Source organism: Pogona vitticeps, chromosome 2 (assembly GCF_051106095.1).
Source record: "Pogona vitticeps strain Pit_001003342236 chromosome 2, PviZW2.1, whole genome shotgun sequence".
Taxonomy (NCBI): Eukaryota; Metazoa; Chordata; class Lepidosauria; order Squamata; family Agamidae; genus Pogona; species Pogona vitticeps.
The window spans coordinates 12,921,733-12,949,028 of NC_135784.1; the positions used below are offsets into that span (position 1 = coordinate 12,921,733).

The 27,296-nt window shown below is 46.1% G+C and overlaps 1 protein-coding gene and 1 pseudogene across 2 annotated transcripts; both read right to left on the bottom strand.

Moving 5' to 3' along the window:
• Nucleotides 1-22,858, bottom strand: LOC110070922 (vomeronasal type-2 receptor 26-like). The gene is made up of 5 exons (XM_078386768.1): nucleotides 22,816-22,858; nucleotides 8,690-8,928; nucleotides 2,739-2,966; nucleotides 1,457-1,583; nucleotides 1-1,002 (listed from the first exon to the last, which is right to left on the bottom strand). Exons 1-5 carry the CDS (start codon nucleotides 22,856-22,858, stop codon nucleotides 98-100), a joined length of 1,542 nt encoding a protein of 513 aa, XP_078242894.1. The 3' UTR covers nucleotides 1-97.
• Nucleotides 22,859-23,238: 380 nt separating this feature from the next.
• Nucleotides 23,239-26,805, bottom strand: LOC144587162 (vomeronasal type-2 receptor 26-like; annotated as a pseudogene). Its single transcript, XR_013542373.1, has 3 exons — nucleotides 26,647-26,805; nucleotides 24,987-25,113; nucleotides 23,239-24,535 (listed from the first exon to the last, which is right to left on the bottom strand). The product of XR_013542373.1 is annotated as a vomeronasal type-2 receptor 26-like (transcript).
• Nucleotides 26,806-27,296: the final 491 nt, after the last annotated feature.

Consider the following 27,296-nt stretch of genomic DNA (forward strand, 5'->3'; position numbering starts at 1 on the left):
CCATGTGATCAACCACATTTAAAGTATTTCTCTTGAGCTTATGCTAAAATGGAATGAGCCCTTTCCTCAAAGCAAGTGATACTCTGTCTGAAACCATTTATCTTTTTGTTTTCAGCCCAAGGTGCTCCTTGGTGTTCAGGTGAGGCCTCAGCACAAGGATGTAACACTTGGGGATAAAGATGCAGCTCACAAGCCCAGCCCCGGAGGCCAGGATGGAGAAGACCTGGACAGCCGCCATGTACTTCCCCCTGGTGCTCAGGTAGGTGGGCACGAAAGACACCCAAACGCTGCAGAAGACCATCATGCTGAAGGCGATTAGCTTGGCCTCGTTGAAGGCCCCAGGCAGCTTCCTGGCCAGGAAGGCCACCACAAAGCAGATGGCAGCCAGGAGACCCAGGTAGCCAAGGGCAGTGTAGAACATGGCCACAGACCCCTCGTTGCATTGCAGGATGATCTCTCCAGGCCGGGAGTGGAGGTCAGAGTCTGGGAATGGCGGGGAGATGCCCAACCAGGTGGAGCAGATCACCCCTTGAACACCAGAGCAAACAAATATGATGTTCTTTGCCAGAGCCCTTCCCAGCCTCTTCTTTGTCCTGCTCCGTGGCTTGGTGGCCAGGAAGGCCAGCACCACAGTGATGGTTTTGGCCAAGACACAAGAGATGGCAACTGTGTAGATGAGGCAGGAGGCTGTTTGTCGGAGGAGGCAAGTGGTTTTCGTTGGCCGGCCAATAAAAAGGAAGGAGGATGCAAAGGAAAGCAGGAGGGAGACGAGGAGAAGGAAGGAGAGGTCCCGGTTGTTGGCTTTGACGACTGGAGTTTCTAGGAATTTGAGAAATATTCCTAACACAAGACCAGTAATTAAGGACAAGAGAAGGACAAAGAAGATCAGGGTGATCCCCAAAGTTTCTTCAGAGGAGAGAAAGGAGAGCATCTTGAAGACACATTGATCTCGCTCCTTGTTTGGGTGCTGATCTTCTGGACAACTGGTGCAACGGTCTGCGTCTGACGTGGAGGAGAGAGAGGTTATTGCAATACCAACAAATGATTCTATAATCTGATTGGGGAACTTGGGAGAGAGGAGGGGAGCCCAACCACCTTTTACACTTGTCAATTGCTGCTTCTCCCCCCCCCCAAAAAAAAATCCTTAGAGAGCAGGGCGTAGCTTTTACTTTCCCCATTGCGTTCTCCATTAGGATGGAGATGCAACAGCAGAGGAGAGGGTCTTGTTCACAGTTTGGCTTTCCTAACTTGTTTCAAATGCGGGATATTTGAGAAACTGGCTAACAGCCAACCAGAAACAGTGGATTCTGTTCTTGTTAGGAGGTGCTATCTTTGCACTGCTCAGATATTGTCTGCCTGGTTACGAGGGGGTCAGAAGAGGGGTCTCAGAATATGGGGTCTCCCTTTAATTCTCTCCCAGTGCACATTAGATGACTCTCCCTCGGACGTCCCCTACCTTCCCGACTGGAGAAGGTCCCTTCTGGACACTGAGCACAATTGTAGCAGCAAGATGGCTTTCCTTCTGGGGTTTCCTTGACATTTCCAGGGGGGCAGCTCTCAGAGCACGTGGAGCGAGGGGTCATCTGGCAAGAGAGCAAAAGGACATCAAGGAGAAGACTTCGTGCATGGGGGGCGGGATTCTGGCGGCAACCTGGGAGAGCGTAGTGCTGCCCTATTGCAGTCTCGGCACTCACAAATGTTCCCAACCAGCCTGTCCCCTGCAGTGTCGTTCTGCAGGAACTTAGTGAGGGGATGGGACGGCTGAGCACATGATGGCAGCAGGCAATGAGGAAGTGTTGCACAGGTCCATCAATACTCCCCCCCCGGCCTACAGCCACTACGTCGCTAAAGATGAATGGTGCAGCCAGTGCAGGGATTGCCCCATTGAATCTGTTGAGCCAGGAGGTGCTGGAGACCCATGTGGGCAAGTTCAGCAGAGGTCCAGTCACTTGTCCCCTGGGGGCTTCCATTACATGATGGGACTGGAGGGAGAGGAGCTCCCCCTTGGAGTCCCCACCACTCTGTTTGGAAAGGGCCAGCTGGATCTCCAGCCCCACTTGTTGGAAGTCACCATTTGCCCGTTTTCCCTCTCAGGGAAGTCAAAGGGTTGCTTCTTGACTCTCACAGCTCCCCAGATTTCCCCCTTGGCCCCCAAATCCCCTCTGTTGTCTTCTTAATCAGACTTCTGTGACTGATTGTGCCTTTAATGGAAACGTGGTTGGTTATCTTACTCCCGATTCCCAACAACACACTCTTTTGATTGAGTCGAAAGGGAAATGGGCAGTCATGGAAGGAACACACACAACCACAAACGCTTCCTGGTGTAAATCAGGTGTAACAAAGCGCAACACATACATGGCTGTTTGCATCTCCGAGAGGCCATTATGAATGGTTTGAGGTCAAGCGTTGTTTTTCCCAATGAAGGATGCGTTGCTACATGTTATAGACATTGTGTGTGTTGTGGGCTGCGCTGGGGGTTCCTGGGGGTGGGAGGGAGAGCTACCGGTCACTTCCTTTAGGACTGCAAGTGCCTTATTTCACAAAGCCTTAGAACATAACAGCTCTCCCTCATGCAAGAAGTCAACCAGGTCCCAGATATTTTAGCCCCAGAAGTCAGAGCCACCCCCAGGAACGGCCATGGCATCAGCCCTGTAGTCCTGGCAATGATCACGAAATCACCTCTGCGGTCCCAACTGTGGGAGAACAGCTGTAATAGACAACACAGGTCGCACCCTTACCTGGTTAAACCTGAAGGGCCAGGCAATGAGCTCTGGGTTCAGGGTCAACTTCACCTGGGAGGGTGACTTGGCCTCTATACTCCCAACCTTCACTCGGCCGTGAGACTTATTGTGCAGGAGGACCCAATTCACTACGTCAAAGCTGGTTGTCATCACCCCATTCTTGTCCCCATCCTGTCTGCCTGTGGAACTATTCGGAAGGCAGGTTTTTCTCAGGAAATGGTGAAGCTAGAATGGAAATGCCGTCAAAGATAAAGAGTGTACCTTCCTTGATGATTATAAAGGCCATAAAACATTCTAAACTACAATAATTGTCATGTGCAGTCAAATCTATTCTAATATATTGAGACTCTTTTCAGGGTTTTGCAGGTAGAGAATACTTAGAAGTGGCTTACCATACAGCTGATATTACTCTATTTTCTTTTTTTAAAGAGGTTTTTAAAAAAAAAATCTTAGGTATAGAATAAAAATCACACCAAGAGTATAAAAGATAAATGTTATTCCATGGTCAGGTGGCCAGCACGACTAGATCCAGAACACCGTTACCTTCCCACCGAGGTGGTACCTATTTATCTACTCCCATTTACATGCTTTCGAAGTGCTAGGTTGGCAGGAGCTGGGACAAGTGACGGGAGCTCATTCCGTCAGGTGAATTCGATCTTACGACTGCTTGGTCTTCTGACCTTACAGCACACAGGCTTCTGTGGTTTAACCCGCAGCACCACCACCCGCCAAAGATAACCTATTATTATTATTCAAATATACTAGATAGAGTCAATAAAAAACTTAGGCTGGTATTACATAACAGATACAAGTTTTTACCAAAACCCGAAATTTTCTGTTTAATATCGACATTATCAATTCTGTTCCTAATACTGCCATTTTGTTTGAGCTGATGGTGTAATTTCTGCGATCTGCAACTGCTTATAGTACTACTGCACGTGAAATTTCTTGCTAATATTCCCAAAGCCCCAATGACAACAGGGACCCCTGAAGTGTGTTTGATCCACAAGCAAGATGTTTCAATTGCCAGGTCTCTGTACTTTGCTAGTTTTGCCATTCTTTATTTTCAGCTCTTGCATTCCCTGTAATTGCAATGTCAATGATCCAGACATTTCTTCCTTCCGTTACTGCTATGTCTGGCATGTTATGTTCAAGGTGTCTGTCCATTTGGATCTGGAATTCCCTCAAGATCTTGACGTTGTCATTTTCTGACACCTCCTCTACCTGATGTTCCCATGAGTTTTTGGAGGCTGGCAAATTATATTTTTAGCATAATAACCAGTACATTTATTTTGACTCTCTATTTTGTTTAATTTTCAAATCATTTTGTGCAGTCTTTGGACAATCACAGATGACATGTGACCAGGGCCGGTGGCAGGCTTTTTTGGACCCTAAGCAGGACTAACTACTTGCACCCCTCTCAGGTTAGTTCTGCGCCCCGCTCAGGTCTGCACTCTAGAAGGTTGCCTAGTTCGCCTAGTGGTAGCTCTGGCCCTGCATGTGACACAGTTTCACCCTTTTCTTGGCAGAGTCGACATTTGCTGTCAGCACTAATTCTTTGGTTCTTAGCTCTCATCACATTGCTTCGGAGTGCTCGTTCTTGTGCAGCAAAAATCAAACGTTGAGTTTCTTTCTTAAGGATCCCCAGTTTTAGCCATGCCCAAGAATTATGATCATGCTTTCCATCAAGATTTCTCAGGTGTTGTCCATGTAGCAGTTGATTTTTCCATCTGTTCAATTTATTTTCACATTGTTGTTTCTTTTATTGAGCCTTTGTTTCTCTTGTTTTCAAATTATTCTCCATTTTCACTGCCTAAGTAATTTTTCTCTGCTTGTATTGATATAATCTTTTAGGCTTCTTTTCCCCTCCTCTACTACCTGCTGTATCTGCAGTAATCCACAGCCTCCAGTTTTTTGTGGTAAATAGGATCTGTGGACATCACTTCTTGGACGTAGTGTGTGATGCATGTTCATTAGTTTCTGTATTTTTCCATTTAATTCTTCTAAATCATTTTGGACCTAATTTAGGTTTCCAGCTAGTATCTAAGGAGTGGAACTTACCATGTGTTTATTGCTTTGGTGGTATTTCTACCTTTTAATTTTAAGATTTGCCACAGTTTTTTTTTTTGATATAATCTCTTTCTGTCAGTTCTTTAACTTTTGTGTGTACGATGTTATCTGCTTCTAGTATTCCTATGTATTTAAATTTTTCATCACTTGAGAGTGATTTTATAATATTGCCATTTTATAACCCCGTTTCATCTAGTTTATGGATCTTGCCACGGTGTATAGACAGAGTTCCACATTTGTCAATTCCAGATTTCATTGGGATATCTTCACTAAATATTTGTACTTTATTTAGCAGTGATTCTATCTCTGTGGAACTTTTTGCATATAGTTTTAGGTCATCCATGTATAAGAGATGATTGATTTTTCCTGCTTGTCCTGAAATATGGTAGCCCAATCCAGTTTAGTTGCAATTGTCGTCATAAAAAAACAACAACGTTATATTATAATTACCATGAAAAACTTGAGGTGGTGGCTTACTGTAAATACATTTATTTGTTATCCACTATTAACCGACATCCACAGACTCTCTGTTAGAAAAATGAACTCTCAGGAGAGAGGCAGTCTCTTTTGGAATCCTAACCACTGAGATGACTATTGGTGGGTAGATTGTCTGTCCCTCCTGGTCATACCAGCTGGAAGGCAGCACATGAGCTTGTAATAAAATCCAACACACCTGGCCTAAGGTAGGACCAGCAATTTCACCTCACGACTCTCCTTGCTTCTAGCTCCAAAATCAGAGCTCGGAAGACATGTGTTTTTCATCTCAGAATCAAGATAGAGGTGGAACATTTTCGCCTTCTGCCAAACACAATCCTTCATTGTTAGGCAACACAGCCAACAGTCCCACAGAAAACGGAAGGGATTACCTGCCAGGGTTGCAGGCGTGGAGGACCCCGTCCGCTTCTTCCACCTGCCATCGACCCCCATTTGGATGTGGAAGAATAGGCTGCATTCAAGGCAAGGGCTACACATTTGACACTGGTGTAGGTGCTGTAGCCGTCTTGGGATTGGGCCCTTTCCACCTCCTCCTGGGGAAGAGTTTCCAGGTTCTCTGCCTCTCTGCATCTCGTCCAGCCTTTGACGGACAACACGTGCTTGGAATAGGAACAGGAAAAAGCTTTCTTCCAAAACTCTTCAAGAGCAGCAGAAAAGGGTTCGTAATAGTCATATTTTCCCCTTTGTTGGGTTTTCATTTCCAAGGAGAAAGTACCGTGGAAATAAATGAAATAAAAGCTGTCATAAGACAAGACCATGTTCATATCCTGAAAAGCTGTCGTGATCCAGACTTTGGCCCCAATCCCATACTCTTCCAGTTTACTCTCTATCAGGCTTATTAGAGCAAAAGGGTCAATAGTGTTGGCATACAAAACAACTACATTGATTTCTTCCCAATTGAAAGAGAGCTCATACTGGGTCCATATTTCTTTTGTGCTGGTTTTTGGTATCCTTTTTGAGAAGGCCACACAAATCCCTCTCCTCATCATCATCAGAGTCAAGGCTTCCGTGAACCTTTCTCCATCATCACTCTCAGAGGCAACAAGAGCCACCCACATCCACCTGAAATGCAGGAGCATTTGGACAATCCCCAGATACTGGCTTTCTTTTCTCGGGATCAGCCGGTGGAGAAAAGGGAAGCGAGTTTTCTCATCAAGAACTTGAGCAATGAAGCCAAAACTGAGCTGGTAACAGAAATAAGCGATAGCTGCTTCACTTTGTTGGGGACAACAAAGAGGCTGAAAATTGATAACATCTAACCAAGGATGAGGTCCGTGTGTTTGGACACAGTGACAATTGCCAAGAATCATTTTGATGCAGCGAAAAGCATTTGAATAAATTTTACAATGGATTTCACAGCTGCTTAGCTGTATCTTCGCATCATTGATGTTAACAACACACCTTGTAATGCCTACTCCCACCAAAATCTACCCGTATCACTTGATCTAGACAGGAGGTAAGGTTGAGAATCCTAGCACCGAGGGAGGCCCAGACCTTCTCAGCAGTGGCTCCTTGCCTTTGGAATAAACTCCCTCCTGAGATGCATATGGCCCCTATGCTGGGCATTTTCAAAAGCCAATTGAAAACCTAGCTGTTTAAGCAGGCCTTCCCTTCAGACACTATTTGATTAATTTTTTTCTTTCCGTCTTGAACAATTGATTACTGATGTTGTATATTGTTGTTATATTTAAATTGTTTTATTTTTTGGTGTTCTTAGCCGCCGAGAGTGGTCTATTGACCAGATGGGTGGGATATAAATACAATAAATAAATAAAAAATAAAATACATTAGTGTCCTTTAAAATATAAAGTCATTTGGAATTCCAGATGTGGCCAAGTGTTCAATGCCCTCCTCCCTCCCTCAGTCAGTGATGTTCCTTACCTGGGGGGATTAGCAGCCCCCTTGACCATGATGTGCACACCACACACACCCAACAGATCCACGGTTGGGAAAATGTTGGAGACCACTGGTCTACAGCATCTGTTTGTATGGGAAGATTAACACTGGCAGGACTTCTTTCTATCATGTTCCAACCCAACTTAGCCTCAACATACAAGAGCTTGAAAGGGGAGAGGATGGGGGGTACACACACGGGCCTTGTACCCCTAGCCCCCCAGCTGTGGGACCTCTTCTTTGATCATTGTGCCTTGGATATGAATTCGTCTGAGTTGCCTTGGAGCCATCTCAGAATAAAGAACCCTGCCTTACTGAAAGACATTTCGGAGCAATTTATTTAAGGCCAGTTACTTCACACACAAACATAAAGAGAGAAAGAGATGCATACTAATCTGCCACTCGAAACAATGATATATAGAGACACCACTGGGAGAACACTGCTCTCAGGGTGGCCATCCTTGACGAAAAGAACTTCGACCATACATTTCAAATGGGAAAACCAAACAAAGATACATCAAGAATGTCACTTCTCTCCCCCTTTTTGGGGGGCGGGGTCAAGGGAGTTGTGCTTCCCTCTACAAGTGATCCAGACCACCTTGTGCTGCTCCAGGTCCCAATCCTGGCACTCCTGTCCCCTACCAAGCTTCCCTGATTTTGTCTGGCAGCAACTGTACACATTTCTATGCAGATTTTTATATTTGACTTAAGCAGAAACCTTTCCTTTCAGGACTTCTATCAAACTCTTCTGATGTTCTTGAATGTCATTATTCACTAAGGATGAATTTTTAATGACCATCCTTCATTCCAAAAAATCATGTGCTGCTTATAAATCGCCCCATAGCCCTTAAAGCTACACATTGCACAATCTCACAGCGAGCTGAATGCTCAATTTGCCAACCTTGGATGGATGGAAGGCTGATTGAACCTCTATTTGATCTGGAATTGATCAGAGTTTGGGCTTCAGTGCCACATTTTAACCCATGTGCCACAAGGCTCCTGTCAATGAATACCTGCATTCATCAATGCAGTTTGGAAGTTTAGGTCTGAACATTAATTCATCAGTATCAAAAATCAGGAGATTAATCTGTCATTGTCAGTGTTGCAATCTCAAAATCGCTACTATTTGAGGAATTGATTATAAGCATTTGTCAGTTGTAGCATTTGAAATTAATTTACTGTTTGAAATTATTTGATTCACAGAGAATGACACCTTGATTGCCACTGCAGTTGTTGACTAATTAATATCTAGCTCTGTTGGTTGCTTCAAAATTACCTTCTTGTCTGCTAGTTTCCTGAAAAATCTAGACCTTCGTGTCCTTTCTAAGAGCCCTAATAGGGCTTTCAAGGGAAGTGAGATGTTCAAGGAATGGGTTACCACTGCATCCCCAAAGGATTTCCCTGACTGAGCAGTCATTCAATCTCCAATTCGGTAGAGAGAGTGGAATGACAATGGAATGACCCTTTCTCCTGACTTCTTAATGTCCTACCTGTGGGATTTTGTAGGTGCCCACCAAGTGGGCGATATGGGTGGAGATCTCAGATTCGCCTCTTTCAAGAACAGCCACCAGGTGACTTCCTCTTCCACAGCTGTAGTTTGGGATATTGTTCCCTCCGCCAGCCAGGAGGTCCATCAAGGCATCGGAAGTGATTCTTTCATCAAAATGAGTCTCATAGATGTTGTAACCCAAGGTGAGGTTGGGCAAGATCTTAGGATTCCGGTTGATGTCTTGAATGGCAAACAGGAAGGACAGGATGTGCCAGAGAAAAGCAGGGGACACACTGCACAAATGAAGAGAAAGCAGATTTCGGTGTTTTAGATTTTTTTTTTTTTCATAAACCATTAAGCCTCTCCAGGCAGGGGAAATGAGAGAAGCGTTGATTCCTACAGAGAAATACACCTACCATTCAAGGATTTGTCTATTGGGTCAATTCTAATGCGGAATAGCCATGGGTTTTAGATTGGCTATAGCAACAAGAAAACAAATGCCAGCAGCTTCTGTTCAGTAAAAATCAAACATGACACTCTGCCCAACACAAAGGAGTAACTTCAAGTGCAGAAGAAGACTCGTCTTTTCCTTTATCTCTGGGCGAACTCCTCTATCCTCAGCTCCACAGCCAAATCAGGGGCAGTCCTGGGATATTGATGCTTAGTAATTTCTGAGTGGATAGGAAACCCCGTCTGGTGTAGTGGACAGAGTCACAGACTAGGGCTGATGAAGCCTGGATTCAAATCCTCCCTCAGCCTTGGAAGCTCACTGGAGGTTCTGGAACTGGTAAAACCACTCCTTAAGTATCTCACCTTTAGGGATTACCATGAGCTGATTTTGACTTGGCAGCACATAACAAAACAGAATTGGTAAGATCACTTACCAACTAAGGTACCTACATAGGGAAATACATCTGATTTGCACCTTGATCCTCAAACTACCCTGCAGTGCACTTCACATACATACACCATGTCCAAATTCTTCTCCCCACAAAGGATTTGGTTCCACCGCAGCTGAGACCCCTATTCTAAAACATTTGTTACTCTGACTAACCCAGTTGGCCATGGAAAGACATAGAGGCAGCAGAGTTTGCCCTGAGAAAACACCTCGTTCAATATCCCACTTACCTTGAAAGACTTATTAGGGCTTCTGTCTGTCATTTCCAACTTGACAGCTCATTCAACCACTTATTATAGCTGAAGAAGGACTCAATTAGTGGAGATCAGTTTTTCACTCTGCATGTCCAGGATGCCCACAGTCCTCCTTAGAATAACACATCAGAGCGAAGAGCTGATCTATAGGGACATTGGGTGCCAGAAATTCCCGGTTGTCTACACTGAGCAGAGGCAGCTAGGGAGTAGGTAGGGGAGCAATGAAGCAGCCAAGACAGAGTCACTTACTTCTCTAGATTGATTAAAGGGGGTTTAGAGAAATCAGAGGATGCTCGAATTAAAGCATGTCGAGCAGCAGTGATGGCACCAAGGAGAAGGTGTCCTGGTCGGTAGTAATTCACTTGATGGTGGTCATCCCGCACCAGATTCAAGGGGCACTGGTGGTTTTTTTGCATCCCACACACCCCACGAGGTAACAACAGCAAAATCAGCAACACCAGGATCACATTGGCTTGACCTCCTGGCTGCATCTCCCTTCTGACGCCCTCTCTCAGCCTACTGCTGAGAAGAAATGAAGAACTCTAAAAATGCAAGGGCTAAGTGCGTTGTGTAGCTTTCATGGTGGAAAAGACTTCCTGTGAAATCTCAGACAGGGTTAGTTTCTCTAGTCTTCCCCTGATTCTGAGCTCTTAGCAGCTGCGGAGATATTTCATGTGTCAATGTTTATAGCCAAAGTGCTGAAAAATACTTCTCCGCATGTTCCTCTTAATTATATTGTGTAGATCATTGCGTTCCAGTCAGTCTTGGGGGGTGGGGGGGGGGAGAAGATCTCTGAAGCTTTAGAAAGGATAGGATTGAATTATTATGATTTGGATAATTATAAGGGACAGAGAATAATGTATGTAACAGTGGGATCCAAATTTTCTGTGTGACATGAGGCACAGGTGCAAAGCGAGAGAAAAACAAAAGTTGAGACAGTTCACCATGTTTTCAGCACTTCAAGATCTGGGAGTGAGAAGGTCCCTTCCCAGCCTTAACAACAAAGAGTCTGGTAGCATCTTCTACGCTTAAGAAACTCATCTTAACATACGCTTTTTATCGACTAACAGTCATATCAAAGGGACATCTAGCACACGTTTCAAAGGGAAAAAGCCAAGCAAAGAAACACCAAGAATGTCAGCTCAATCGCCCTTTGTTGAGACAGGGGCAAGGGAGTTGTGCCTCCCTCTACAAGAGATCCAGACCATCTTGTGCTGCTCCAGGTCCAAACCCTTGCACTCCTGTCCCCTACCAAGCTTCCCTGATTTTGTCTGGCAGCAACTGTACACATTTCTATGCTGATTTTTATAATTGGGTTAAGTAGAGACTTTTCCATTCAGGACTTTGTCAGAATATAGAAATTTTGTAGGCCTGAACATGTATAAGTGTTTCATTAACGAGCTGCCATTGAGCACAGATGTGAGAATGCTGAATCACTCTGGAGATGATGCAATGTCTTGAAACCAGAAGAAGACCAGGTGCAAAGGATGAAGTCATCTGTCTTCTGATTGGACAAAATATGCCATGTACATGTATATAAGTGGACTGTGTCTTTGTGTCTTTCTCTTCCTCTTCCACCACTTGCTGCCATGCATGCTGTCCGATTGTATAAAGAGTTCCTGCCATGCTGTTGAGATGCCTGCCTGTAAATAACTGTAAATACTTGTAAATACAACCGTCTTGCAACAAAGAAGAACTTGTGTCTTCAATAACTCTGCGTATTTCTACTGTCGCCAAATTCCTGACAGACTTCTATCAAACTCTTCTCATGTACAGTGGTACCTCGCTTAGCGATATTAATCCGTGCAGCAAAAATCGCTGCTAAGCGAGGCAACACAGCGGGCGGCCATTTTGTTTACCCGGAGGCCATTTTGGAACCGCCAATCAGCTGGCCGAAAATGGGGGCTTTGCGATGATCGCTGCCCTGCGATCATCGCAAAGTGAATTTTCCCCAAAACATCGCAAAGCGATTTCTTCGTTAAATGGAGCGATCGCTATGCGAGGCACCACTGTACTTGGATGTCATCATCCACCAATGATGGTTTTTAATGACCACCCTTGATTCAAAAAACATTGTGCTGCTTATATACTGCCCCATAGCCCTTAAAGCACTCTCATGGCTACACATTGCACAGTTCCACAACGAGCTGAATACTCAATTTGCCAACTTTGGATGGATGGAAGGCTGAATGAACCTCAAGTTGGTTTCCTGGGATTGAGCAAAGTTTGGGCTGCAGAGATATGTTTTAACACATGTGCCATTGGACTCCTGTCAATAAATACCTGTACTCAGCAATGCACTTTGGAAGTTTAGGTCTGAACATTAATTTGTCAGTATCAAAAATCAGGAGATTAACCTATCATTGTCAGTGTTGCAATCTCAAAATCTCTACTATCTGTGGAATTCATTGTAACCATTTGTCAGCTGAAGCATTTGAAATGAATTTACTGTTTGATTCACAGAGAATGACATCTGATTTGCCACTTCTTGTTGTTTAGTCATTAAGTCATGTCTGACTCTTCGTGACCCCATGGACCAGAGCAATCTAGGCCCTTCTTGTCGGGATCTGCAAGATGAAGGAAAGTAGGGGTCTTGCAGATGAAGCCTCAGGGGCAGGGATCTTTCTCCTTGACCAGCAAGGGGGAAAAGAAAAGACGGGACACTCGAGTGTATGGCAGCTGTTCAGAGGCGGAATCTCCTGTTCCCCCGCCTCCTCTTCTTTTATTGTATCCCCCTACTACATTTGCTCTAGTTAATCAATACAGAGGTAACTAATTTCCTTGAATACACAACAGAGCAACCAGAGTGCTGGTAAACAGAGACAGCTAATTTCCTTGAACACAAAGGCGTCAGCAAACACAGTGGTTGGTAAACAGACAGGCTGGCAAACAGACAGTAAACAGACACAGCTAACTTCAAATACACAGCCAATGTAAACATTCCTCAGGTAGACACTGTAACTACATTACCCAGAGACAATAGACAGCAGGTTAATGATCATCCTTACTGGAAACTAGTGACTTGCAGTTTTAGCATGAGGCCTGCCATTGTCATAGATATACATTTGCTACTGCCACAGACATATACATTGTAACAGCATAACAGCATAAATTTTCCCCACATCCCAACCGTTTTTTATTTATTTTGTTGAAGACAATGGCTGTTGTCGACTCTTGAATCTTCTGAATCCAGGGGGCTCCGGTGCAGGTATGATAGCAGACAGTCTGGTTCATCTTCAGCAGAGGGTGGCATAGCATGTTCCAGGCCACTGGGAATTAGGGAAGCATTCCAATAGCCAAACCTGCTTCCTTGTTGCACTGAGAGCCAAAACTCTTTACAACCTTAAAACATTGTTCTGATGGAATAAACCTGGAATCTTGGCAAGAGAATTAAATTTACAGTGTAGATTAAAGAAAACACAATATTGGATAGCTAAAAGTACAATTATAATAAGATATGCATAACAAGAGTACCTAATACTTTTCAGGAAAAGAAAACATATTGAAAGCATATTATTCAGATATATAAGCACAATATACTGCTAAGAGGCAAAAGCAAAAAACTTTAAGGTATACAGAATTTTTGCATAGAAATATGTGACACAGACAACTTCCCCACTGAAGACACACACACCATGAATTTCTTGTATGACACTTGACTGGAGAGATACATATAGAGCTTGGCAAAAGAACAGCAACTTATTTTGAGGGATGAGTAGTAAAGAATGATGCTGGTATGCATCTGCCTTGCTCTGGGACAAAGTTCTTAAACTGTACAACTGACTGAATTAAAAAAGTTGCCTGCTAGTGCCCTTAAATTTCCCTTGGACTGAAAATATGTTTTTACAGGCAAGCATGTCAGATGTATCAGCATCACAGTGTACAAAATTGCCTACTGTGGGGCCTACTTGTAGGGAATAATATGCTTCTCTGTCTCAGGGATAAACAGATACAATTTTCATATTACATTAGAAAATAATTTTCAAGGAAAACTGTGACATGTAAAAGAATAAACATACAGTGTCTACAACAAAATTAAATTCATATTAGGAAAAACTCAAAGGCTAAAACTGCATTTAATTCTGCGCATAAAACTAAGAATTGCTTCTCTAAAATTCAATACTTTAAGATCTGGCTAACAGAGCACACATGTCATGCACTCTTCTCCTGCAGAAAGAAAAACAAACATTTTTGACAATTTACAGCATTTGGAACAAACATTTTCTCAGGGATGTGACACTGTTACTCCTGGAAGGCAGAGACAGGAATGCAGGCTTGTATGAAGTCCCATATGCTCACAGCAATGCAAGGTGTGATGTGATTTGTAGTTCTAAGAACATGGAACCTAGAGTGTGCAGGACATCATTTGGATCCTTACAAGTGGCTTGGGTGTAAACAATGCTTTCTCCAAATTGGAAGGTAATGGGGGAAAACTTTCTGGTTCGCCTCCTCCCACCCCAATATGCAGCATTAGTCTCTCTACTGTCCAGGTGGGAGGCATTCTTTGGTGATCTGTATAACTGCCATGTCCGGCTGAGTAGGATTTTTCATTCAAACAGGATTAGCACATGGAAAAAGCAGTTCAAAACAAGCTTCATGTTGGTGTGTAACAGTTACCCCCCTTAGATTCTCTTCCTTCTCCCCTTCCTTATATGATCCATCAAATGCTTGTAAAGCTGCTTTGTACCCCCAGTCTATGATATCAAAGAAATCTGGGCCTGGGTCCCAATTCCATGAAATATCATGCAACTTTGGCTGAACAGGCGGAGATACTGAGGTAGCTGCTGCTTCTTTCAGACCAGCAAGGAAGGGAGTCAGGCATGCAGTTTGATTTGCTGATTGGAATGCATTTATAGATACTCCTACTGCTTGAGTTAGAGCTGTTGTCGCGGAGCCTTGCTGAACAGTAGTAGCAAATGCAGCTCCTCCCATAAACATTAGAGGACCATCAGGGGATGTACCAGCATTAATTTTTGTTTGCTTAAATGCTAAATCTTGCCATTCTGGAAGGCAAGTGAGTCCTTCTGCTGGTGGAAAGGAATCTTTTGTCAAGGCCTTGCAGTCATTAAACCATGGGGCAGATAAAGAGTCCATCCCATTGTCCTGGTTACTGCTTTGCAGTTTGTGGATGCCTTGAGCTGGGAACAATTCACAACTAGCAGCAACAGCTGGCACATCTCTCTGTGCTTCTGCTGCTCCCTCAATGACAGGAGGGGCAGAAATGACACCAGTTTCTGCACAAGCACCTGTTGTATCCGTTGAAGGATGGTTATCAATCTCAGTTGCCTGAGATGGCAATGCTTTCAATTCAGCCTGGATTTTCCAGGAATTGTTCTCATGCTGCTCCAGGCAAGCCAAAGAGGCTGAAGGGAGCGGAGGCAGAATTTGAGGGAGCTGTTTGATTAGATTAGCCTCGAATTCTGGATCGAAAAAGATGTTACGTGTGTCTTGAAGGCAAGTACACACTACAAATTGTTCCTGAAGATTTGATAAAGAAGTTCCCATGTTGCTAAACGTGTAGATGTCTTACTTGACAAATTCCACTCACCCGAGGGATCCTTGCGGATGATTGACGCGTCTTGGGGCCTGTGCCAGGCGAGATGAGTGCGAATTGTCGAAAGTTGACCTCAGTCCTACTCATCGGGATCCAGAGGATGCATGCGCGCGCTGTAGCCCTTCCATACCGGGCGTGATGAGTAGGTGGTCTTCTAGAATGGACCTCAGAGAGGTGAATTACCTCAGAGAGGGCACCATTTTGTCGGGATCTGCAAGATGAAGGAAAGTAGGGGTCTTGCAGATGAAGCCTCAGGGGCAGGGATCTTTCTCCTTGACCAGCAAGGGGGAAAAGAAAAGACGGGACACTCGAGTGTATGGCAGCTGTTCAGAGGCGGAATCTCCTGTTCCCCCGCCTCCTCTTCTTTTATTGTATCCCCCTACTACATTTGCTCTAGTTAATCAATACAGAGGTAACTAATTTCCTTGAATACACAACAGAGCAACCAGAGTGCTGGTAAACAGAGACAGCTAATTTCCTTGAACACAAAGGCGTCAGCAAACACAGTGGTTGGTAAACAGACAGGCTGGCAAACAGACAGTAAACAGACACAGCTAACTTCAAATACACAGCCAATGTAAACATTCCTCAGGTAGACACTGTAACTACATTACCCAGAGACAATAGACAGCAGGTTAATGATCATCCTTACTGGAAACTAGTGACTTGCAGTTTTAGCATGAGGTCTGCCATTGTCATAGATATACATTTGCTACTGCCACAGACATATACATTGTAACAGCATAACAGCATAAATTTTCCCCACACCTTCTGTCTTCCACTGCCTCCAGGAGTTGGGTGAAACTCATGTTGGTAGCTTCGGTGACACTCTCCAACCATCTCGTCCTCTTGCCTTCACACTTTCCCAACATCAGGGTCTTTTCCAGGGAGTCTTCTCTTCTCATGAGATGGCCAAAGTATTGGAGCCTCAGCTTCAGGATCTGTCCTTTCAGTGAGCACTCAGGGTTGATTTCCTTCAGGAAGGATAGGCTTGATCTCCTTGCAGTCCAGGGGACTCTCAAGAATCTCCTCCAGCACCACAATTCTAAAGCATCAATTCTTCAGCAGTCAGCCTACTTTATGGTCCAGCTCTCACTTCCATACATCGCACTGGAAAAACTTGCCATGGTTTGCTGTGGTTCACACAGTCAAAGACTTCTGCATAATCAATGAAGCAGAAATAGATCTTTTTCTGGAACTATCTGGCTTTCTCCATATCCAGCGCATGTTAGCAATTTGGTCTCTAGTTCCTCTGCCCCTTCGAAATCCAGCTTGTACTTCTGGAAGTTCTCGATCCACGTACTGCTGAAGCCTATCTTGTAGGATTTTGAGCATAGCCTTGCTAGTGTGTGAGATGGGTGCACACCTGGAGCAGGAACTGGCAAGCCACTCCAGTATCTTTGCCAATAAAACTTCATGGACAGAAACAAAAAAATTGCCACTACAGTTGTGTAATTAGTAAAATCTTCTTAGCTTTTTATCACTTTTATCTCAGATATATTGAGATCTAACGCAATATCTAGCTTGTCCTGTCAGCTGACACATTCTGTTTTCATTGGTGCCTCATGAAAGATACTCCGAAATACCAGGGACTATCTGTGGATAAGCTCTCCATAAGCTTTCCTCTTCAAATGAAGAATTTTAATTGGGGAATTCAGTTAATTCATTTGCACCTCAACTAAACTGTTCCAGATAACTTTTCTAAATATTTTATCACATTTCATAGAATTTCTTTTCCCTATTCCAGTTTAGAGTCTTGAGTAGCAGTCAAGCTGATCTTCCTGTTGTGGGACTGGCCCCAATCCCTCCATCTATGAGAGTGCGCTCTCTCTACCTCCCTGAGAGTCCGGGTGAGATTCCTGAGCCTCAGTTCACCTGTGGACTGGAGTGTCAGAGACACGGACGATGCCCTCGAGGCCAAAGGTGTAGCAATGGCTGGGATGGGATTTTGACAGGAGCGTGAAGCAGTAGAGGAGGACTGTCGGGCTGATGCTCTGGACGGGGAGGCTTGGAGGTGCCCAAGAGGTAGTGCTGTGGCCAGAACTTTGGGTGGACGGCTGGGAGACTATCCACTGCCATGAACCTGACATTGGATGGTGTATCTCCTCCCTCTGCTCCATGATATGCCGGAGAGCCTGGCCAGGTTCAGTTTGGCCTTCCTCTCCAGAGGATGATTAAATCTAGGGGAGAGCCACCACTAAATGGGACTATGGACATGTAGCAGGGGATAGAGCTCTGCACCACACTTCTCTAAGGACACTTGATGGACTGCATACAACACCCGTGTTGTGGCGCTCCATGTTTGATCACTTAAGGAATGTTCTAGAACTGGCAGGAGGCCGGACTCTGGCCCTCCTACTGAAAGACCTGAGGGGGTTCCTCTTCCCCAAAAAACTTTGGGAGAGACCTCCTGGGCTCCCTAACATTCTTGAATCTGGTCTTTGGCCCTGTTGGCTCTTGAAGGAGTCTTCTTGCTCTGCTAAAAAGCTTGTTTAATAAAGATAACCTTTGAGCTGCCGAGCTGGAAGGGACCCTGTGGATCATCGAGTCCAGCTCCTCTGAAGGAGGCACAGTAGAGGAATCGAACTCTAAACCTCTGGCTCCACAGCCAGACGACTTAAACCACCGAGGTACCCAGCAGTTCCTGAAAATACTCATTGTGTCATTATGCAGGAGGGCATGGGGGGGGGGACTCACAACTGTATTTTCTTTTTTATTGGGCAACCTTATATCTTAGGTACAGAATAAAAATCATGCCAAGAGGAGGAGGATGATGATGATGATGATGATGATGATGATGATGATGATGATGATGATGATGATGATGATGATGATGATGATGATGATGATGATGTGCCTTCTTCTGCAGTGAGGTGGATTCAGTCCATCAAGTAAGCCACAGGTTTGCAAGAGCTGAGCAGGACTCTTGCGGACAGGAAATTTTTGCAGATTCGTCATTCATCAATCTGAATAAATTTGCTGGCAGGCAATGACAACAGCATGCGAATTGTATTTGGACGAACGTCATCTTCCTAAGTGGCCCAGTTCTGCTGCTTAAAATCTGGGAAGAAAGATCTTGCTGCTTCAGTGGTCAGAACAGTTGGAATTCAATCATGTTCTCATCAAGAATAGCAGATTAATACTTAGAAATAAATAGACATCATAGATCATAGGAGGAAAAAAGCGTTCCTTAGAACTGTGGTAAAAGCGTTCCTTAGAACTGCCTTTACACGAGACAGAGAGGGCTTCAGAATGATCAGTCCCTATTGCCAGCAAAATCGGGTCCTGCTTCGGGAACCGATTCTTCACAAAACAACGATTTTCCAACAGCTGACCTGCAGTTTCAAAATGGCTGCTGGGTAAACAAAATGGCCCCCACTGTTTTCTGGGACGGATTCCTTGCTGCACAGGCAGCGAAAATGGCCGACCTATGGAGGATCTTCGCTGGACGATGAGTTTACAGCCCCTTGGAACGCATTTTGTATAGGCATCCTTCAGTCTCGAGAGACTATGGTAACATGCTCTGAATCGAGGAGTGTCCTCTCCAGAGCATGAAGCCCGGGTAAGGTAATATGGAGGATAGGCTGTTACCCAAGCAGCAGATCCCCCCTCTCCACATTGCTGAAATGGTCCAATGGAAAGGCAAGAGCCAATACAACTGGTTCCAGCAACGTCGCAGGAGTTGGCAGAACAACACATGCTGCCTTCGGGACTGCAGCTCCGGATTTTGCCTCGAGGTTAACTCCTGAAGCCTTTTCCATGAGTGGATATAGCCACAAGGCAGTGGAGGTTTGAAATCAGAGTTTTCCTTCTCCTAGATGGGCTGCCTTCCATGGCTGACGAGCCCCACCTACCCGGCCTGCTCTTTAATAGTGCAAAAGTATGATCTGATCCTTAAAACTTTCCTAACTCCCAGGCTTATGCAAATCTAATTGGTTTTCCTATTTACCATATTAAGGCCAGAGATACAATTTGAGAATTTCGCACGCCGTTAGGCGCACGGTCCTGGGACACGCTCTTTTATAGCAGGAAGTCCCACCCCTAGGCCCCACCCCCAGGCCATGTGGTCAGGAGACAAAAAGAAAGCCCAGGAAAAATACTCAGCAAGGCATCCATGCAAACAGACCTGGCCTTCGCCCTCAGCCCAGCTTCCTAGGGAAAAGTGTCCAGGGTCCTGGGACACGCTCTTTTAAAGCAGGAAGTCCCACCCCTAAGCCCCACCCCCAGGCCATGTGGTCAGGAGACAGAAAGCCCAGGAAAAAAACTCAGCAAGGCATCCATGCAAACAGACCTGGCCTTCGCCCTCAGCCCAGCTTCCTAGGGAAAAGGGTCCAGGGTCCTGGGACACGCTCTTTTAAAGCAGGAAGTCCCATCCCTAGGCCCCACCCCCAGGCCATGTGGTCAGGAGACAAAAAGAAAGCCCAGGAAAAAAAACTCAGCAAGGTATCCATGCAAACAGACCTGGCCTTCGCCCTCAGCCCAGCTTCCTAGGGAAAAGGATCCAGGGTCCTGGGACACGCTCTTTTAAAGCAGGAAGTCCCACCCCTAGGCCCCACCCCCGGGTTTTAATGCATTTCAATGGGTTTTTTCTTTTCACATTACGACATTTTCGTTCTACAGCGATTTTGCTGGAATGAATTAATGTACTGCGAGGCACCACTGTGGTTAAAATCTCTCTTTTTTGTTATTGTTCTTTACTGCATGATTTATTTTCAACATTGAATTGAATAAACTTTGCTCTTTTAATTCACATGCTGGCTACGCTTTGGAGTGTCCATGAACTTAAAATAGTGATGTCTTGAGTGGAGCAACATCTCCCAAGCTGACACACTTCTCAGATTCATACAACCATAGGATAATGGGGTGGGAAGGGCCTATAAGGCCGTGGAGTCCAGCTCCCTGCTCGACGCTGAAAAATTACTGTTGCTTCACGTAGTAAGTCACAACTAAAGAGGTCTACTGAATCGTTGGAATTTTCGGAGGAGCTGACTCGCTGAATCCCATTGATTCGACAGATAGTGACTTCACTACACTAAGTAACAGGATTTCAGCCACTGCATCTCACAAATTTCCATCAACACCACTGATCATGAGAATAAATCTCTTTGGGGGCTGAATAAGCAAAATCTTAACTCCTGTGAAAAACCTTTGTACTTCCTTGTCCTTCCCAGACTCTTCCCGCTTGGCCCATTTGATTGTTTGCCCTTCTCTTTCCCTCAGTCACCCCCACCCCTCTTGCATGAGCGCTGAGATTAAAAACCCTTCAGCCAACAAAATAATAATGAAATAATAATATACATGCTTGTTCCTGGCTCGCCACCAACAGAATGGCATGTTAGGGATGAGGAAAGAGGCAATCTGGAAGAATAATGGGTGCTGGTTGAACAAAAGCAGTTATGTCTCAGGAGAAAGATTCTTTTGTCTCTTTTCTCTGGGGGGTTTTTTTGGGCAGGGAGGACCAGATTTTGTCTGTTGGGGAGCCTTCGGGCGTTAAGTTTGTCCTTGTGCAAAAATAGAGACTGTTCTGAAGAGGTTTTGGGGACAGTTCTGTTTTTTCCAAGGGATTATATTTCTCCCGAGTTTGAGCTGTCTTTCCTAGGCTCTGGTTCCCATTTCATACTTTGGCCCTGATCCAGACCTTCCAGCATGATTTGGTTCAACGCAGCCTGGGCGGGAACTGCTCACCAGTAGCAACCCGGAATAAATGAACATGTGGGAACAGGGCGCATGCACACACAATTCCCAGTTGAGAACAGGAACCTCTGAACTTGCTTTAAGGATGAAAACATATTGTGTAGTTTGGCAACGGTGGTTTCATATTCTGCACCCCGGAGTCATAGAGTGGGGGGGGTGTTCATTTTAGTTTGCTTGTAGGGTTTGGATGCAGAGTGACAGAAGAAGGACCTACCCCGCTCGCTTCCTGTCATGAGCCCAACCACACTGTCAACTTCAATTGCTCCAAAGTCAACAACTTGATACAGAGGCTGGCTTTTTGATAATCTGATCTAGAGACGAGCTTCTCCTAATCCAGATCCAGGAAGCAAGAGTTTTAAAAATGCAGCCGACTCCCATCACTAAGGGCCTGCTCTGGATAGGGTCCCCTGCATTTATTTAAGAATGAAACGTGGTTTCTCTCTCTCTCTCTCTCTCTCTCTCTCTCTCTCTCACTCACTCACTCACTCTCTCTCTCTCTCTCACACACACACACACACACACACACGTACGTACGTACGTCCCACCGTATATAGACCTGGACAATCCGATGCAATACTGCAGCCAAAACTGCTCAAAACCTGGGGTTCAATCCCAGGTAGCCGGCTCAAGGTTGACTCAGCCTTCCATCCTTCCGAGGTCGGTAAAATGAGTACCCAGGATGTGTAGCCTGCATAATTAACTTGTAAACCGCCCAGAGAGTGCTTGAAGCACTATGGGCGGTATATAAGCAGCACACTTTGCTTTGCTTAGGAGGCTGTGCTATTAGCCTGTCCTTTCCCACTTCAATGTAGCTTCCCCTCCTGACTCACCATTGGCAAAAGTTTCAGGCGGCTTGAGGTGGGTGTCTTGAGAAGCCCCGCTTAGGTAGAACATAATTGAACAATGGATGGAGGAGCAGCCAAACAGAGAGAGCACATGGAAGGATGCTGATCCCTTCCTCTGGGAGAAACCTTTTTTTCTGGTGCCTCTGGGATAACAACGGCTTTAGAACTGCCGAGATGGAAGGGACCCTGTAAATCATCAAGTCCAGCTCCTGTCAAGGAGGCATAGTGGGGAATTGAACTCCCAACCTCTGGCTCCCAAGCCAGAGGCCTAAACCCCTAAGCTATCCAGCAGTTCTCCAGTGTCTGGCTGGACTCTGGAGTGGGTGAGCATCAGAACATGCAGAGAGAGAACTGCCTGTATTTGGGTTTTTTTGTCTTATTTATAGGGCGCCCTTGCATCCCTCCTTCCCCTCTTCCTTCTCCCCCACTTGGGTCACCCCACCTCCCTCTACCTACCAAGTCATGGGAGGCCAGTCTATGCCCTGGTGCCCACGTGGAGCAGGACCCTCAACCCCTGGCGCCAGCACAGAGCAAAATCTGCTCCAGAAACTCAGCCCTTCTTTCAGGAACCAGCCGCTTGGGGGTAGGGGTAGGAGGGCTGGACCTGGGGGTGGGGTGGGGAGACACGATTTATATCATACCCCATCAGGAACAAAAAAAAGGGGAAATTACTAGAGATGGGGATGGAATTTAAATCGAACCAGGAGAGTCATCCAACATTGCTAATCCATTGATTCAGATTGGTTCGAGATCATCTAAACTGGAGCTCCTGAACTTTTCCGAACCAACAAATTTTGGGTGAATTTATGAACTTCTGGTTTGTTGCCCGCAGCCTATCCCCTCCGCCCCGCACCCTTCCCACAGCCCCCATTATCTCCCTACCTTTTCCTGCCAGTGCCTCCTCTTCCTCAGCTACCACGGCCATCTCACAAACCCCACCACAGGCCAAGGGCCATCTGCGCATGACCCCATCTCTCAGCAGGGAAACAGGGACATGCGCCGATGGCCCCGGGCTGTCTGACATGCCAGATAACTAAGATGTCTTTTAAAAATTATCGTTGTTGTTGTTGTTAACTGGCTGTCAGCCAGTCATGGGCTATCTGCGCATGTCCCCGCTTACCAGCTCTCACCCCTTCCTGGAACTGCTTTCTGTCAGCACAAGGACCCAAATATATCCTAGTCAGAGACAGCATAAAACGCAAGGGGAAAGCAGCAGAAACAAACCATTGAAGAACACTGCAAAGAAAATTTAAAGTATTCTCAAAAGCTTTGAGGGCTGGCATCTAATGGTTGTTCTAGGTTTTTCAGGCTGTTTGCCTATGTTCTGGAGGTTTTTCTTCCCAACGTTTTGCCAGCCTCTGTGGCCAACATCTTCAGAGGACAGGAATTAGAACTCTGTCTGTGTTCTGGTGTAGTGTGTGGGGCAGTTGAGTATTGGTAGCTGTGGGATCAGCTTTTTGTCCTTTTCAGGAGATTGGGTGATTATGGTGAGCAGGGTGTTTTTTTGTTATGGGTGTACCGTTGTGATAAGGGGGAGATGATCTGTCACTGTGATTGATGGGAGTTGTTAGCTATTTTTTTGTGTGCAGTGATCACCGGTCCATGTGATCAACCACATTTAAAGTATTTCTCTTGAGCTTATGCTAAAATGGAATGAGCCCTTTCCTCAAAGCAAATGATACTCTGTCTGAAACCATTTATCTTTTTGTTTTCAGCCTAAGGTGCTCCTTGGTGTTCAGGTGAGGCCTCAGCACAAGGATGTAGCATTTAGGGAAAAAGATGCAGCCCACAAGCCCAGCCCCGGAGGCCAGGATGGAGAAGACCTGGACGGCCACCATGTACTTCCCCCTGGTGCTCAGGTAGGTGGGCACGAAAGACACCCAAACGCTGCAGAAGACCATCATGCTGAAGGCGATTAGCTTGGCCTCGTTGAAGGCCCCAGGCAGCTTCCTGGCCAGGAAGGCCACCACGAAGCAGATGGCAGCCAGGAGACCCAGGTAGCCAAGGGCAGTGTAGAACATGGCCACAGACCTCTCGTTGCATTGCAGGATTATCTCTCCAGGCCGGGAGTGGAGGTCAGAGTCTGGGAATGGTGGGGAGATGCCCAACCAGGTGGAGCAGATCACCCCTTGAACACCAGAGCAAACAAATATGATGTTCTTTGCCAGAGCCCTTCCCAGCCACTTCTTTGTCCTGCTCCGTGGCTTGGTGGCCAGGAAGGCCAGCACCACAGTGATGGTTTTGGCCAAGACACAAGAGATGGCAACTGTGTAGATGAGGCAGGAGGCTGTTTATCGGAGGAGGCAAGTGGCTTTCGTTGGCCGGCCAATAAAAAGGAAGGAGGATGCAAAGGAAAGCAGGAGGGAGACGAGGAGAAGGAAGGAGAGGTCCCGGTTGTTGGCTTTGACGACTGGAGTTTCTAGGAATTTGAGAAATATTCCTAACACAAGACCAGTAATTAAGGACAAGAGTAGGACAAAGAAGATCAGGGTCATCCCCAAAGTTTCTTCAGAGGAGAGAAAGGAGAGCATCTTGAAGACACATTGATCTCGCTCCTTGTTTGGGTGCTGATCTTCTGGACAACCGGTGCAACGGTCCGCGTCTGACGTGGAGGAGAGAGAGGTTATTGCAATACCAACAAATGATTCTATAGTCTGGTTGGGGAACTTGGGAGAGAGGAGGGGACTGCCAACCACCTTTTTCAGTTGTCAATTGGTGTTTCCCCCCCCCAAAAAAAATCCTTAGACAGCAGGGCATAGCTTTTACTTTCCTCATTGCTTTCTCCACGAGGATGGAGATGCATTGGTAAACGAGAGGGCCTTGTTCACAGTTTGGCTTTCCTAACTTGTTTCAAATGCGGGATATTTGAGAAACTGGCTAACAGCCAACCAGAAACAGTGGATTCTGTTCTTGTTAGGAGGTGCTATCTTTGCACTGCTCAGATATTGGCCGCCTGGTTACGAGGGGGTCAGAAGAGGGGTCTCAGAATATGGGGTCTCCCTTTAATTCTCTCCCAGTGCACATTAGATAACTCTCCCTCGGACGTCCCCTACCTTCCCGACTGGAGAAGGTCCCTTCTGGACACTGAGCACAATTGTAGCAGCAAGATGGCTTTCCTTCCTGGGTTTCCTTGACATTTCCAGGGGGGCAGCTCTCAGAGCATGTGGAGCGAGGCGTCATCTGGCAAGAGAGCAAAAGGACATCAAGGAGAAGACTTCGGGCATGTGGGGGATTCTGGTGGCACCCTAGGGGAACGTAGTGCGCCCCATTGCAGCCTCGGCACTCGTGAACGGTCCCAACCAGCCTGTCCCTTGCAGTGTCCCCCGTTCTGCAGGATCACCCCCTTTCCATCCACAGGGCACACTTTGTGCCCCTTCCTTATGTGCCACCCAGGTTGCAGGCGTAACCAGCCAAGAGGTGCCCCAAGGAGGGAAAGGCATGGCAACCCCCCTGTATTCCACTTTCACAGCCACACGCTGGAGTTCATCTGGCCTCGGAGACAGCGGGAGACCCCCTGCTCTGGTGTCTTGTGCAGGAGCCCAAAGAAAGAGGGAAAAGCAGCAACCTGTGGAGACGGAGGGCCAGCCCCCCCCAAGGCCTTTGTGTGGGGGGGATGGGAACATGATGGCAGCAGGCGATGAGGAAATGTTGCACAGGGCCATCGACCCCCCCCCCGACCTACGTCCACTACATCACTAAAGATGAATGGTGCAGCCAGTGCAGGGGTTGCCCCATTGAACTCTTGGGGCAGGAGGTGCTGGAGATCCACGAGGGCAAACTCAGCCGAGGTCCAGTCACTTGCCCCCGGGGGCTTCCATTACATGATGGGACTGGAGGGAGAGGAGCCCCCCCCTGGAGCCCCCACCATTCTCTTTGGAAAGGGCCAGCTGGATCTCCCGCCCCACTTGCTGGAAGTTGCCACCTGCCCCTTTTCCGTATAAGGGAAGTCAAAGGGTTGCTTCTTGACTCTCACAGCTCCCCAGATTTCCCCCTTGGCCCCCAAATCTCCTCCGATCTCTTTTTAATCTGCCTTCTGTGACTGATTGTGCCTTTAATGGAAACGTGGTTGGTCATCTTACTCCCGATTCCCAGCAACACACGCTTGATTGAGTCAAAAGGGAAATGGGCAGTCATGGAAGGAACACACACAACCACAAACGGTTATTGGTGTAAATCAGGTGTAACAAAGCGGAACACATACATGGCTGTTTGCATCTCCGAGAGGCCATTATGAATGGTTTGAGGTCAAGCGTTGTTTTTCCCAATGAAGGATGCGTTGCTACATGTTATAGACATTGTGTGTGTTGTGGGTGCGCTGGGGGTTCCTGGGGGTGGGAGGGAGAGCTACCGGTCACTTCCTTTAGGACTGCAGGTGCCTTATTTCACAAAGCCTTAGAACATAACAGCTCTCCCTCATGCAAGAAGTCAACCAGCTCGCAGATATTTTAGCCCCAGAAGTCAGAGCCACCCCCAGGAACGGCCATGGCTTCACCCCTGTAGTCCTGGCAATGATCACAAAATCACCTCTGATTTCTACTACAGTAAATCAACTATCTCCTATCTTGACATACCAAACATTCTTGGACTGCAAGTTCCAGACGTTGAAACCACCGCAGCCCATGGCCAGGACATCTAGAAACTGTAGTCCCAGAACCTCTGCAATCCTAAGTGTGGGAGAACAGGTGTAATAGACAACACAGATCACGCCCTTACCTGGTTAAACCTGAAGGGCCAGGCAATGAGCTCTGGGTTAAGGGTCAGCTTCACCTGGGAGGGTGACTTGGCCTCTAGACTCCCAACCTTCACTCTCCCGTGAGACTTATTGGGCAGGAGGACCCAATTCACTACGTCAAAGTTGGTTGTCATCACCATATTCTCGTCCCCATCCTGTCTGCCTGTGGAACTATTCGGAAGGCAGATTTTTCTCAGGAAATGGTGAAGCTAGAATGGAAATACCGTCAAAGATAAAGAGTGTACCTTCCTTGATGATTATAAAGGCCATAAAATATTCTAAACTACAATAATTGTCATGTGCAGTCAAATCTATTCTAATATATTGAGACTCTTTTCAGGGTTTTCCAGGTAGAGAATACTTAGAAGTGGCTTACCATACAGCTGATATTACTCTATTTTCTTTTTTTAAAGAGGTTTTTTTTTATAAAAAAAAAATCTTAGGTATTGAATAAAAATCACACCAAGAGTATAAAAGATAAATGTTATTCCATGGTCAGGTGGCCAGCACGACTAGATCCAGAACACCGTTACCTTCCCACCGAGGTGGTACCTATTTATCTACTCCCATTTACATGCTTTCGAAGTGCTAGGTTGGCAGGAGCTGGGACAAGTGACAGGAGCTCATTCCG